The sequence below is a fragment of the Lepisosteus platostomus genome, chromosome 1 (genome assembly GCF_059453375.1).
Source record: "Lepisosteus platostomus isolate fLepPlt1 chromosome 1, fLepPlt1.hap1, whole genome shotgun sequence".
NCBI classification, from domain to species: Eukaryota; Metazoa; Chordata; class Actinopteri; order Semionotiformes; family Lepisosteidae; genus Lepisosteus; species Lepisosteus platostomus.
The window spans coordinates 5,728,264-5,742,017 of record NC_142611.1 but is presented as its reverse complement, the minus strand read 5'-3'; the positions used below and the strand labels follow the sequence as shown (position 1 = coordinate 5,742,017).

Below are 13,754 nucleotides of genomic sequence, written 5' to 3'. Positions count from 1 at the left end.
TCATTTTTATGCAAAACATTTATCCCATACCACACAGCATTTAACACATCTACTTACTTGAAAACAATCCTCTGTGTTTTTCAAAGACATAAATGGACAATACAGTTGCTTGTTGGACAGGACTGGATAGAAGTTTAGAAAATAATGTTATTTAGTTTAAAATGGTAATGATTATTTTTTTGTAACCTGTGGAACTACTTAGAAGACTAAGCGTTGATATTGAATGGAAAGGAGAGGAGGTCTCTGCTGCAGTGTCGCTAAAAAATGAGAATCCTGTATTTTCTCAGATGTTTGTCTCAGAGCTGAATGTTGACAATCCAGTTTAGTTCTCAGAATCAGTGCTTTCTAGTCGTAGAACCTTGTGACAGTGATACAGGCATTAGTCACAGGTCTGTGGCGGCATTGTTCTTAATCCACTTTGTGTTCAATCCACACCATTAACTCAAAGATCGCTTTCCAGGAGTCAGTGCTGTTGGTTTCTCATTACCCCGTGGGTGTGCTCGGATTAGAAAACAGATACGCGACCATGTACCATCTGTAAGACTTGGTGGTCTGACAACTCAAGAGTGTGGCAAAACATGAAGCGAAGCTTTACTGCCAGGACTACCTGATTCGAATAATTCTCAAAGACGTCGTTTAAATCCTTTCTGCTTATGGCCCTCCACGTTTCATTTTATTTCAAATCTGCCTGCTGTTAAGACCTGACAAACTTCACAAATGGGAAAAAAACAAGCTGCAAACCACCTAATTAAAGCAGAATTTCTTGTCTTCAAGGACCTTAGGGGTTCAAACGTGGCTGGGAGGGTGTACAAATAGTGCATTGGTCTGCCACTGCATTATTACATCAGAGACAAAGATAAAAAAGAAAAAAAGAAGTAAGATTTCTCCTAATCCATGTTCTATAGTTAATGATAGACCCTTTGAAATAGACATCTTAACCAAATCATGATTCGGAAGAGTTGATTTTGCTGAAGGATTCTATTAAAAACCTTTTCAAAGAAGCATATTTGGAAGGCTATGTGAATGCCTCTACCAGGTCTGTTATAGGAAATGAAAAGGCCTTAATTAAGATATTAGAAACAATTACTAGATGAAAGAGGATTTCAATTTGAATCAAAGCTCATTTGATGTGAGATGATATGTGCAAGATGTTAAGATTGTTTTGTGCAATCTACTATGACAATAGGTATATTAGGAAACTCTTAATAAAAGGGCTACCTTTTCCATACTTCTGCAATTATCTTATAAGAGGTGTCTTCAGCTGAAATACAGAGTCATTGCTTTGGTAAGCTCACATCCCCACCTGCTGGTGGAGTTACATAGGTATACTCTTATAGGTACTGTATACATGGGTATAACCTGCGGAACACAAGCTAAATTCAGGTTTAAATTGAGGAATAATACATTGTATTTAACCATGAATAAAATGATAAAACATTATTCTGCACATTGTCATTTATTAGTGATTTATTATTTCAAACCTTTCAATATTTGGAGGTCCTCCATAGTTTTTTTTTAATAGAAGAAACTATCTTGTTGTGCTGTAAGTGAAAATCGTTTGTGCTTTAAAATCATTTAACTTAATCAATGTGGATCTCCTGCTGTGTGATACTTTCCAAATTGCATGAGAATCCATTAGAAGTAAAACCTCTTGAAATTATCACAGCAGTGACTGGATCCATAGATTTGTGTTGAAGGAACAAATTTAAAGGTTAATTTTTTGCTGGAGTCTGATAAGACGGTTGTTCTCCGGTCAAAATAGTCTGGACTCATCCATCCTGCAATCTTATTTTTATACTTAATAAAATCTTACTGTTCTTGGTTATTTTATTTTCTTTCTTCATTTTCTTGCAGTTGGTCTCGAATGCAGATCCCTTTTGAGCCAGTCTGTTAGAAATGGCAAACCTCTCACGTACAGAAAAACAAGAGAACTAATACTATTAGACCAATAAATATACACAGCTTTTTGTGAAAACACTAATTCTCACATCAAATGGACTATGTTGCAGCCAGCAGTTTCTAATGGCATGCCAATTACAAAACTCATAAAAAGCTATACAAGCAAGTGGTTAGACACCTACAGAGTTAAATTTAGCAAACGTCAAAAAGTAACAAATATGGATATTAGTATGTGGTATGTTTAAAGTATTCTCTAGAATATTTTAAGTGCACTTTGCTCAGAGAACTATTCATTAAAACTAGAAGAGGTAGCATTTGTGGATGACTATAGTTTAGCAAACAGTTATTAAGTAAGTTTGTTTCAAATACACAATGCTGTCTTCAATATACCCCTCAATATACCCTAAGCATAGTTTTTATTGTAACTGAGATGATCTTACATATTCAATCTTACAATACTGGCAATGCTGAAGAGTACAAATGCAAATCAAAGTGCCTTTGTCATTTTTATGGCTTTAGTGATAAACTTTTGGTAATGTCACTTCAAGCACAGTACCTCTTTAGACACAGATAGTGAAGATAATGTCTTTGAATAAAAAAGTAACATTTAACTTTTAAAGTTAAGCAACTGTTCTGACATATGTCTATAGAAAACAGAACTGTAGGAAAGGCCAAGGCAGGAGCATTTGAATGTATTAGGAGTGAGTGATTGAGTGATTTCATGCTAAGCACTGACACTTTTTTAAATGTCACCACAAACAGTCCTCCTCAAACTGTTAATTCCAAATTCCAGTAACTAACACAGTACAACATACCACTCATCGGTTTCCTCCATACTTTTACGGTCTTCATAAAAGAGCTGCCATATCTTGACAGGGAGTGACGTGACTTTTCTTAAAAATCAATTGTTATTTTGTGACCTTTTGAAAAAAAACTATTTCAAAATTCAAGAAACTACTGTTATGCATTACATTAGCATTTTATGGGTTCTGCATAGTTTGATTGAACAGAACAGGCAGGCTGTGAATGGGAGTTAGTTTTGAAATACCTCAATGCCTCACTTATGCTACTCAATCTGTCTTTTTCATGTGTTTATCTTGTGTTCCCACAATGTATATTAATTAAATTAGTAGTTTCATTGGGTTCTTGGGAGAAGAAAGTTAATTATATACTGTTAGATTTTTATTTTTAGCGTAAATGAAAAACATCTACAGCAGAACTCACCATGGACATATCCACAGTTCAGATAATAATGGCGTATTTACAGAAAAATATCAGCATAGTAATAATAGATGCAACAGATAGTGTATAGTTTTATCAATGTAGCTCACATTACTCCAGTTTGCTTATTCAAATAAGGGAATTACAAGGGAAAGTAATTACAACAGCTGTTCAATGAGATTTCACAGTTTTCACTTTTTTTGTGCTAAACTTTGAATTGGCTAGTGGATAATGGTAGAGATGATGGATTGTCACCTGTCACTAAGTCACCTGTGACCTTCTGCAGTGATAGAAAACAGAGAGGCTGACAACACCTCTCCACAACCCCTTTCCTGTAGGAGACTCAAAATCTTCCCTTCGAGGTTCACCTAGGTCAATGCTTGCTGCCTTACCCAGGCACAATCAATATTTGAGATTGTCACTTGGTAAATGTAAAAACTTACGCCAATATGCCCTGTACATCCTCTCTCTGTGTTGTCATTGTCAGTACTGCCAGGGTCTGTCAATTTGAAAATCCTCCAACTCACTTGTACACTTTGAGCTTTTATTTCTGCTCCCAGCAACATCAATATTTTATTTTTCTTATTAATTAGTGTATTGAGTGTTATTTCTAGACTGTTTATATACCCATTTGGTAATTAGACCAGTAATGGGTTTTGTTAAGTTCCAAAAAATAACACTAATTAACATTGATTTCCTTTTAAATTCTGGCACAAATATGTCAAACAGTGACAAATATTGTGATTGTAAATATATTGCCAGTCATTTAGTAAACATGTAATTGGGATGAAGTAGTTCAGGTGGGGAGCTGCGTCAGCATACATAAGCTGCAAATAGGTTTATTCCATGCTGAAAAAAAGGTGAAGAAGGCTCCACGGCCGAAACTTTGTGTTTTCTTTCTTCTCTTTTCAGCATGGAAAAAACCTATTACTTGTTCCTGTGTAAATAGGATTCTCTCCTAATTTAAATTAGGATATTTCTTTATAATTAAATATGCATTACAAACTATTGAAAAGAAAGTCAGTGCTAAATAATACTACTTCATTAACAGCGGTGTTCTCATTCAAAAATGAGTGTTTCATGACTGGTTGTGTATTTACTGTATGTGTATCATTTGTGCTCTGACTGTGAATTGTCAAAACTGGACACACTCTGCCAAGGATGGAATTGAAGTTTGTTACGGTGCTGCTCTCCAGTGGCCTCTGTGCCTCCTGATTTATCAGTGAGAGCTGTGTGTATCCTCAATCCGACTCTCATCAATGCCTTTAGCTCTTTGGTTCCAGAATGCAAAAGGTGGAAAATGTCCCTCAGGGTGCATGTTTATAAGATGCTGATCCCTTTTGTACTTGTTAGAGAGTACACACTGTTGCTGACACCACTAATACTAATAACAATTTAATCCATTCACATTAATTTAACATTATTTCCAGCTTTTGAGCAACTTCTATTGTAACAGAATTACTTAGAATTATTATAAAACAATTCGCAAATGTTTCACTCATAGTCCAATATCAAACCTTTAAAATCCGGTGGGCTGTGGGACATTCCTTCAGTGCAGCCCTGATCTTGATTTTGGGTGTATCCAGTTGGTGAAACAGTAACAGCTTCTGTCTTGTGTTGCTTTCAAGGAAACTGTTTTTCATTGACTGTAAAAATAATATTCAGCTAGGAGCCCTTTAATTCAAAGGGGAGCTTTCTGTTCCCAAGTGAAAGACATTGTACTGTTAAGAAAATTAAGATACATAGCAGTATTTGCTGTATCTCCAAAGTACCATAACAGCTACAAAATGACATTTGCTGGGTAACAGTAGGGTCCTTTTTAAAAAAAAAAGACATTTCTGATAGCAGTACTGGATGCATCCGATTACTCTTTTTTCTATTTTACATGATGCATTTTAAAAGCCAACTGCATCTAACTGAGCACTTAAGCTCTGAAGTAATTTCGCTTTAGACGCATCATTTTTATGTGAGATCTTAATTGGTAAACACAACTGGAGCCAACAGGCAATTCATTTAACTGCTTTATGAATCTCCTGCACAAATCAGTGCTGAAGCTGTATCTTTTGAAAGGTTTTCACCCTTGTCCATTGTCTGATCAGTCTCTAACCCCTGCATGTTGATCAGTTCTTATGATCTAAACAAGAGTATTGAAATTTTACAAAGCAACAGTAATTCGTGTCAAGTTACTACCATTGCTGTACAAGTCCATAAATGAACGCTTGGTATGCTATACGCATGTGCTTAACATTAAAACCAGTAAATATGATTTAATTATAACACATCTGTCATATGAAAAATAATTTGATGAGGTTTAGCTGAAGTGATAATTTCACATTTAACATTTCCTAACTTTTTGAGAACCACATGTTACAGCTTAGTCAAAATAATTAGAAATAGAGTAATTGTCAGGATATCTCAGGAGGTGTGTGTATTAACCCATACTATGACTGTTAGAAGGTCTTCTCAACCAATAGTAAGTAGTATGACAAATTCAAAACATGGGTATTCAAATACATTTAAATTACTACAGGAAGATTAGCATTAAGATGCAAAAAACTACTTTGGAACAGCTTCTGGACCAATCAGTTACCTACTGTGTGGGCATCCTTGGCTGAACAAAAATACTCTCCTCAGTCAGACACCATCGTGTCTACCATATAGTCCCTGAACATTAGGGATCATTTCCAGATAATTCAAACAGAGGTTTCATTTCATACTTTCATACTTTTATTATTTGAATAAATTCTCACTTAGGTCTGAGCTCAGGACAAATGCAAATGCATTAGATACTAAAAACTAGAAACTAATATGTGTCCAATTCTCTGTGCACAGTAACAGACAAATAACTATACTATATCTCTGATACAACTGTATTATTCTTTTATCGGGACAGCCCTTAAGTTATTTAAGTTATTTATTAGAGATAGGAGTGTATTGTTGGTCTTTCCTCTGTTTTCCAAGTAAACTCAGTGAGCTGCCACTCCTATGTACTGTAGGAAAAAAATATAAAAGCAGATTGATGCTGGAGAGATTTCTGCCTTTCAGAAATTAGATAAGACTGCCAATATACTGTATGGCATGTTGCTGTTATTTTTGACTTTCACAGAAAAACCCTCAGTTACCCAGTTGTATTGCCCCCGTGTAATCAGAAGCTGTATATATTTCTTTCTTTTCTGCAGTTTTATTAAGCCATAAATCTATCACTAACAGGCAAGCTAATTACAAGTATCATTAGAAGCTAAAGCCAATTTGTTTTTCAGGTTATTTCAATATCTATCTATCTGTGCTGCTTAAAGTGCTGACACAGATATTTTAGCACATGAGCATGGAATAAGCACTGTTTTTTTTCTCTGTTGTTGGCAAGAAGGATAAAAAAAATTAATTTCATTACTGATAAGTGCTCGCCTCTCTATTACCCTCCATAATTGAGTAAGCCAGTATATTACAGGGCTTTAATAAAAAGAAAGGAAGTGGGCCAGAGAATATTAGGGGAGAGCAAATTGCTTTTGGCGCCCACATCTGCCCCTTCTGTTCATCCTGTTTGCTGTTTTTTTACAACCTAATTACAGAGGTTTTTTTTTTCAGGAAATTGCTGCCCAGCAGTGACTCTCTGACCTCCCTCGTGTAGCACAGGCATGAACCAGCAGCTCCCTCAGTCTTACTCTGCTCACTCGGTTTCTCTCGCCTTCCACCGAGTAATTGCTTTAGGTGACACTTTTAATCCCTATCAATGCTAAACAACTGAAATATTATAATTGTCTTTTTGGCTTGCTGAAAAGAGTCAGCCTAAAAGGGGATTCAAACTATAAGGTCGGGAGACACATAAAATTGTCATCTTGAATCTCAGGTGCTTGTTGTTCTTTCGGGTACATTGCTAGCGACCTGTCTTGGCCACTTCAAAAAGACTCAGGCTCTTTTCACTACGGTCAAACATCAGCAGTAAGCCAATAAGCCTTAATAAATCTTTTTGTTTTCTTTTAGAAAGTACATACTTGTGTACTGAGATGAGTTTTTTTTTCGAAGTGTTCCTATTTTTGCATTGATCTAAGTTTTAAATTGCTTTCAAAGCAAACTCTCTTGTGTGCTCCCAGCGTCCACATTGCCTAAAGAGTCAGATCTACTGGGTAATTTACAAGCCTGTAGTCTAGTCAGAAGATGCAAAGTATTGAGTCAAGCTGCTAGAGGAAAGCCTCCTGATGTTCTAATTGGGTTGAAAAATGGGTTAAAGAACACCCATATGGAAAGCCTCCAGCTCAGGAAATATCCCTTGAAATGCTCAGCTGCTGTCTACTACTGGACCTCTTCATATTTTTCTGTGACACAGCACACAGCACTGCACTACGTCAAAGTGAGGGCAACGTTCACCATTGCAATATTATTTCACGCTACTATGATATTAAAGTTCAGTTGGCAACAGTGGAGCTTTCTTTAAGTCAGTGAAACATTTAATGGAAAAGAGTGCTATTCCTATTACCTGCTGGGTTATGGCAATATTTCACGGTGCCATAGGAAAGCATGGAAAAGAAATACAAAATTGTTCGTTTCAGGGCTAAAACCAGTCCACTGCCGGAAGATTCGAAGAGGGTTATTTTCAAGGGTTATTTAAATATTTTAAAATGACAATGATGATATATTTGAGCAGGTACAATACCAAGAAAAGAAAATAGGTAGTCTGAAAGACTGACTATAGAAAGCCTACTTGAAAGAGTTTTTTTAATTAAGTGTTTAACTGTATTTCCTGCTTATGTTTTCAACAGAAAGTGAAAGCATCTGCATGTTTTTTTTTCTTTAACCGGTTACAAGTTGAAAACATATTCTTTGTACAATGTTGTTTGTGGGCAGATTGTAAATCATCTTAATCCTTTACCTGTCACTCATTGAAAAAGAATTCAGATAGAAAAAAAAAACGTGGACTCCTACAGCTGACACTTAACTGAGCCAAAGTGGGAAAAAATAAGGAATTCACATTTTCCTACGCAACATAGTGCACGTAATATCCACCATGCCCAGTCCCAACGACATTAATATAAAGATGTGCCAGAAGAAGAAGAAAATGTCTAGATGCACTAAAAGATTACAACATCAAACATGAGAAAAAAGCTACTCTCTGAATACAAACAGATATATTTACATTTCCGGTGTAACAGAAGCCAAGCAGTATTGAAATGTCTGGTGCACCGCAGGTGAATAAACCCCTCATACAGTAGGTGTGAATGAACCTTCTTAGTATTGGGAGGCAGTCAGCCTCCTTGTGTGGGAGGTGGGAGCTGTAAGTTTGCAAAGTAGACACAGCTAGAACTGAAAGAATCAGTAGGTGTGGTTATCTACCATGTTATGTTGTTTACTTTCCAAGATAATTGTTCAAAACGAAATGACAAAATAGTCCAAAAATAATGTTTTTCAGCTAATTATCTAGCTTAAAAATGAAAAAAGTCAAACTGCTGCCCATCCCAATAGGTTATTTCAATGTGACAGTGAAATGGCGATGCTTGTATTTGTTAATGTAAGAAAAAACACTTTGTTTTAAAACAAATACACAACTTCATCTTTTACAGCTAATTATCAGGAATGTAAAATCTCAAGTTAATCTGTTGAAAGATTGCTCAATTATCTTTATTAACCTTTATTTTTTTTTTGCTTTCAAACGGTTGCTTTGCCTTCTGTTTCTGTTTTTCTTTCTCAGTTTGTTTTCTATTCAGCACCGCAGAACCCTGTTAATATATATTTGATGATATGGTACTGAAATCCTTCGAGGCTTATTAAATTGCCTTGGTTTCATTAGTCATGAAAAGATGTGATTTTAATGTTTCACTGAGTCTCTAACCTGTACAGAGAATACCATCTCTGTTGTTAATGGACCAATTAAAAACCTTAAGACAATTACTCATATCATAAAGACCTTCTCAGAATCTGGCATATTAGGATTGCATTGTTCTATTTAATACCTAGGGGTGAAATGGAAATAAAAATATTAGTAGCTGTATCTATTTCAGACTGTACCTCTATGATTATAGTGAATGGGAGCACTATGTCAAGGGATTGAGGTGTTCATTGGTGCCATTTTTCACATGATCCTTCTTCCAGGTCACCAGTTATGGCAGGGGGCCTTTTTGCAGTAAATCGACAGTGGTTCTGGGAACTAGGAGGCTATGATCCAGGACTAGAGATATGGGGTGGAGAACAGTATGAAATATCGTTCAAGGTAAGTCAAGCCAGAAAATACCTTTTTCTAACTACTGTAATTTAGATACTGTAGACCAAACACGTTGACCTAAAATGAAGTGAAATAAATGATTCAGAATAAAATGTTCTCTGCCTATTTTCAAGCTATTGCAAGGACTTTTATTTCTGAGAACTGCAAGAGATTAAAAAAGCAAGTTAAATAAGCTATTTAAATATTGTATTTTTGTGACCTCTCTCCTGTCAGGATGAATAATGCTCACAGCTAACAAAGTAATTTGACTCAAACATAAATTATTGAAAAGGAAAACCTTCAGTTCAATTTTCATTCTCAAGAGCAGTGGGAATGTGAAACATATAGCCCAATAAAATGTAATTGAATCACAGTTTTGTGTGGAAGTTATCTGGAAATGGGCAAATTTAATAATTGAGCAGAATTAGAACGTTAGTAATGCCTTTCCCTGATTGATCTGTTATTTTCTCAATTAATCAATTGGGACAGATGCCACAGTTATATCATGTTTCATACATTTTCATAACAAAGTGAGTTATGGGTATCAAAGCAAGCACTTTCAGTTATCGTGTGTTGAACAGGACACTATATTTTAAATAAGACATTGCCTAATGACTCCATGCAATGTTTTCTGAATATTGTTAGCTGAGAAAAAAAAAATAGATGAATGGATAGTTTTGAAGCTTAACTTTTCCACTTCTAATCTTCAGAAAAATAGTTTCCAAGCAGTGGAACTGTGGTGAATAAAAACAGACCTGGTAAATCTGAAGGCTGATGAAACAGTTGATCAGGGAGCTAAAGAAGGACAGACTTGGCTGAGTTACAACAAAACACTCAGGAGCAGAAGCCCACCAGATGTGCTTGCTGTAACTAGACAAAGCAACTCCACAAATATGAACTTATTGGGCTTCCTTCAAGAAAAGGAATGTGTTTCTCTGAAAATGTCAAACTGCAGTAATAGGTGAGAAATTGAGCAAGTTTTGTTTACTAAACCAACAATACTCCTACTTCGAAGGTACTATGTCAGGTTATATATATCACCAGGGTAGTAATGCCTTAATATAAAAATTACAGATTACAATTGCTGGATTTTTTAGCATTTCCAATGTTTGACACAACATTTAATTTACGTTACAGTCTTACAGTCTTTACATAATAAGTCTTTTCAATGCTTTTCTTAAGAAAAAAATGTGCATCTTTTTGCAGGGGATTTACAAAAATATCCCCACTACATAAAATCATTTTGGCAATCCAATTTCCAAGCATTAGCTTGCTATGTATATTTTTTAAAGGATCTTATGATCACATCTGGTGTTTTTTTTCAGATGGCAGCTGGGATAGATGGGGTATTGAGAACTGAAGTTATGCTAAGGAACTCTGATGTTATGGATGGATATTTCACTTTTAAAGCGGCCAAATTCTCTTTGAAGGGCATTCTACAGAGGTTAAATTAACCATGTTAATGGCTCTAATACTAAATGTTTTTGCATAATTTGATATCTTGTAATTGTTTCAAACAAGCACACAAGTGATGTGTAAATTGAAACACTCAAGAGTTTGTGCGTCAGACCCTGAATACTGACATCTGTGCAGATCTGCGAATGACTGCAGGCAAGGACAAAGTAGATACCAAGAGCCAGATGTACAGCTTTTGCCTTATATCATTCTTTCGTGGTGCAGAATTGGTAAAACTTATTTGTAGAATGGTTCTCTTTGAGGGTGTTACAAACAAGTATTAAGATCTAGTGAAGAATCTTAATCACTGCTGTTCTGCTTTAGCTTAAAGGTTGCAAGACCAAAGACCTTTAAACCTTAACTAGCTGGACAGAGAACAGTATTTTGTCATCCCATGTCTTCTACTAACAGCTTTTTGGTGGTTTTTTTCTTCTTTTTCTGTCAATCAGAGCCCCCACCACCTTATTTGGGTAGAGATCAATTTCCTTATCCGTAATGAAGGATTGTACAACTCAGAATGCACAAGCGAATATAGTCAAGAATCAAGCAAGAAAGTAATCATTTCTATAGCTAGTAATAATTTCTATGGCTTTTTTAGGGAAAAGTGGCCATTAGACCCCAAAGAGTTAGGTTGACTAATATTTTGATTCTTTTGGGCATCGGGATGTTTTTGTTCTTCATGAATATATTTTGAGGCATTAGATGATAAGTCAAACTTCTGTTTATTGTATCTGACACGCCTGCCATCTTCTAGGTTTCATTATCCCATTTTCTTTCTGTCTGTCATTGAGAGGCCTGTAATTGGAATGCAGCCCTTTTCTCCTTGTCTGGAAACCATGGTAACCACACTAAGAGTTCAGAAGCTAAATTGCCCGAGTCTAGTTTTTTTTTTTCCTGGTGACAGATTCTTTAGAGACAGTAATGTCACGCAAGGTCTTATTTTAGTCATCTTATATCGTTCATCTCATTACAATCGGCTGACCTTAAGTTCACTGCCCATGCTTTTTAGTTATAAAAGGAGAAGAAGAGAGGTACTTTTATTACGACGTTACGGCAACGTAAAAGTACTTTTCATTTCTGGTTTTAAATGAGAGAAAACGGGATTATTTAGAAACGATTCTGCAACGGTTTGATCTTTCTGCCCGGGATTCACAATTGTTTCTGTGTAACCATACTTTGCCTTTTTTAACTTAAATGTTGGCATCTTTATTCGAAATCAAAGCATTTTGAAAGCTTTTCAATTTGATGCCGTATGTCATTGTAACTAAATATCTCAGCAGGAAATAACTTTTAGTAAGTGATGCAATTAAAATCCTACCGAGGTACAGTCACATGTTTTGTAAGAAACTCGTAAAGAAGACAATGAGTGACTCAAGTTTTATATTTTAAGTGGTTGAAAATTTCTAAAAGGGGCCTACACTTCAGAACACAGGAGTGCCTTTAATTTAATTGTTATCATTTGGAATATGGACCAATAGCACCCCCAAGCTGTCAGCATGAATTAGGTTCCTTGTATAAACTCAAGAATAAAGTGTAACACCTGTCTACTTTGCTTTTCTTTTTATGTGACTGTCTTTGCAATGAGATTTTCCCCCTTGGCTTAGTTCACTTGGCAAGTGACATTGGAGTGTCAGCCACCATGAAATCTTAACTCTCCAGATTTCACACAGGGATGAGGAGGGGAAAGAGGAGATGGGGTCATGTTATGACTTTCAGGCACACCAAAATCACAGCCTCCAGGCCAACTGATAACACAATGTCTGAACTATGCTGTCTCGTCCTAGTCATTATGGTCCTCTGGTACTCATCCCAATTGCTTAGCTCTTTCGATTGTTTAATCAAACTCTTATTAGAACTAATAATTTGATGTAATCCTGTTTTAGAATTCATTTGCCAAAAATAGTTGTGACTTTCACCATAAATTATGAAATTGAAATCATTATCGATTCTGCAAACACACTCAAGCAAGAATCTTTTTTTTTTTATCCAGCAGTCAACACTGACAATAGCTCAGCAGCCTTATTTATTTTGTTGTTGCTTCTTCCTGGGGAAAAAGAGAAATCATGGGTATAAATTCTGTGAAAGAATCAGTAATAAGTTAGCTTGACCCTTAGCTGAAACTGTCATGAATTTGCCTTGAAATGTTTGACGTGCAGGAATCCGAGCAACTACAAAACAGTGGGAAAGACTAAATGTGTGAAAGGAAGACACTCTCCCATCTGTCACAGCGTGGAAACTGCAAGCACTTTTACATCTTCTCAGCCGAAACATATCCTGCATGTCACCGCATATCAACAGTTTCACTTGATTCAAATCCCAAGAGTGTCTTGAGTGCTTTAACAAAGAAGTAGTACAACAGGGATACATCAAAGACAGCGGTTTAGCAAGCTGAAGAGATTCTGAGAATAGCTTAAAAGGATGGAAAAAAGTGTGAACAAGCTAAAATACAGCATAAGGACTGAACTTGAGCTGTATATTGTTCATTAGATTTTTGAGCCTTGCTACAAGACTGCCTATGAATTAGGCAGGATACTTTGAAATAGAATTTGAGTTCATATACTGCCAGTCAAACTGAGATTAAATACCAGCGTCAATGACTTGCTATTTTATCTTTGCATATAGTGTAAAATAATGATGTCACTCTCCAAGATCAAGACACCCTGCTGGGCTTTCTTAAATACTTTGTAGTTCAGGGTTTTTCAATAATGAGTCGAGGATCTTTCCAGTAGAAGTTTTGGAATTCGTTTGCCTGGTGATTATTCTAACACAGGGAAACAAGAGTATGCCTGACATGGTTCAGAACTCGTGTTCAGAATTGAACTTTTTTTAATTGAGTGTTTTAATTGTTCTTAGGCTTTTCAAACCTATTCCCAGCAATTAAATAAGCTGTAGGAGACTAGAAAATACAATTCAATCTATCATAGGAGCATGTCTGCAAAGCTCCTCTCATTTAGGTCTAGGTCATTCTGAAACTTAAGTAGCTGAA

At 35.9% G+C, this 13,754-nt stretch overlaps 1 protein-coding gene across 1 annotated transcript in view; it reads left to right on the top strand.

The window, feature by feature from the left end:
* The window catches only part of galntl6 (polypeptide N-acetylgalactosaminyltransferase like 6), a 299,983-nt gene that overhangs the window by 272,312 nt on the left and 13,917 nt on the right, over nucleotides 1-13,754 (top strand). Inside the window, exon 8 of the mRNA XM_088647352.1 lies at nucleotides 9,205-9,322. Within this exon, the coding sequence (XP_088503478.1) occupies nucleotides 9,205-9,322 (118 nt within the window). The remainder of the gene's footprint in view (nucleotides 1-9,204; nucleotides 9,323-13,754) is intronic.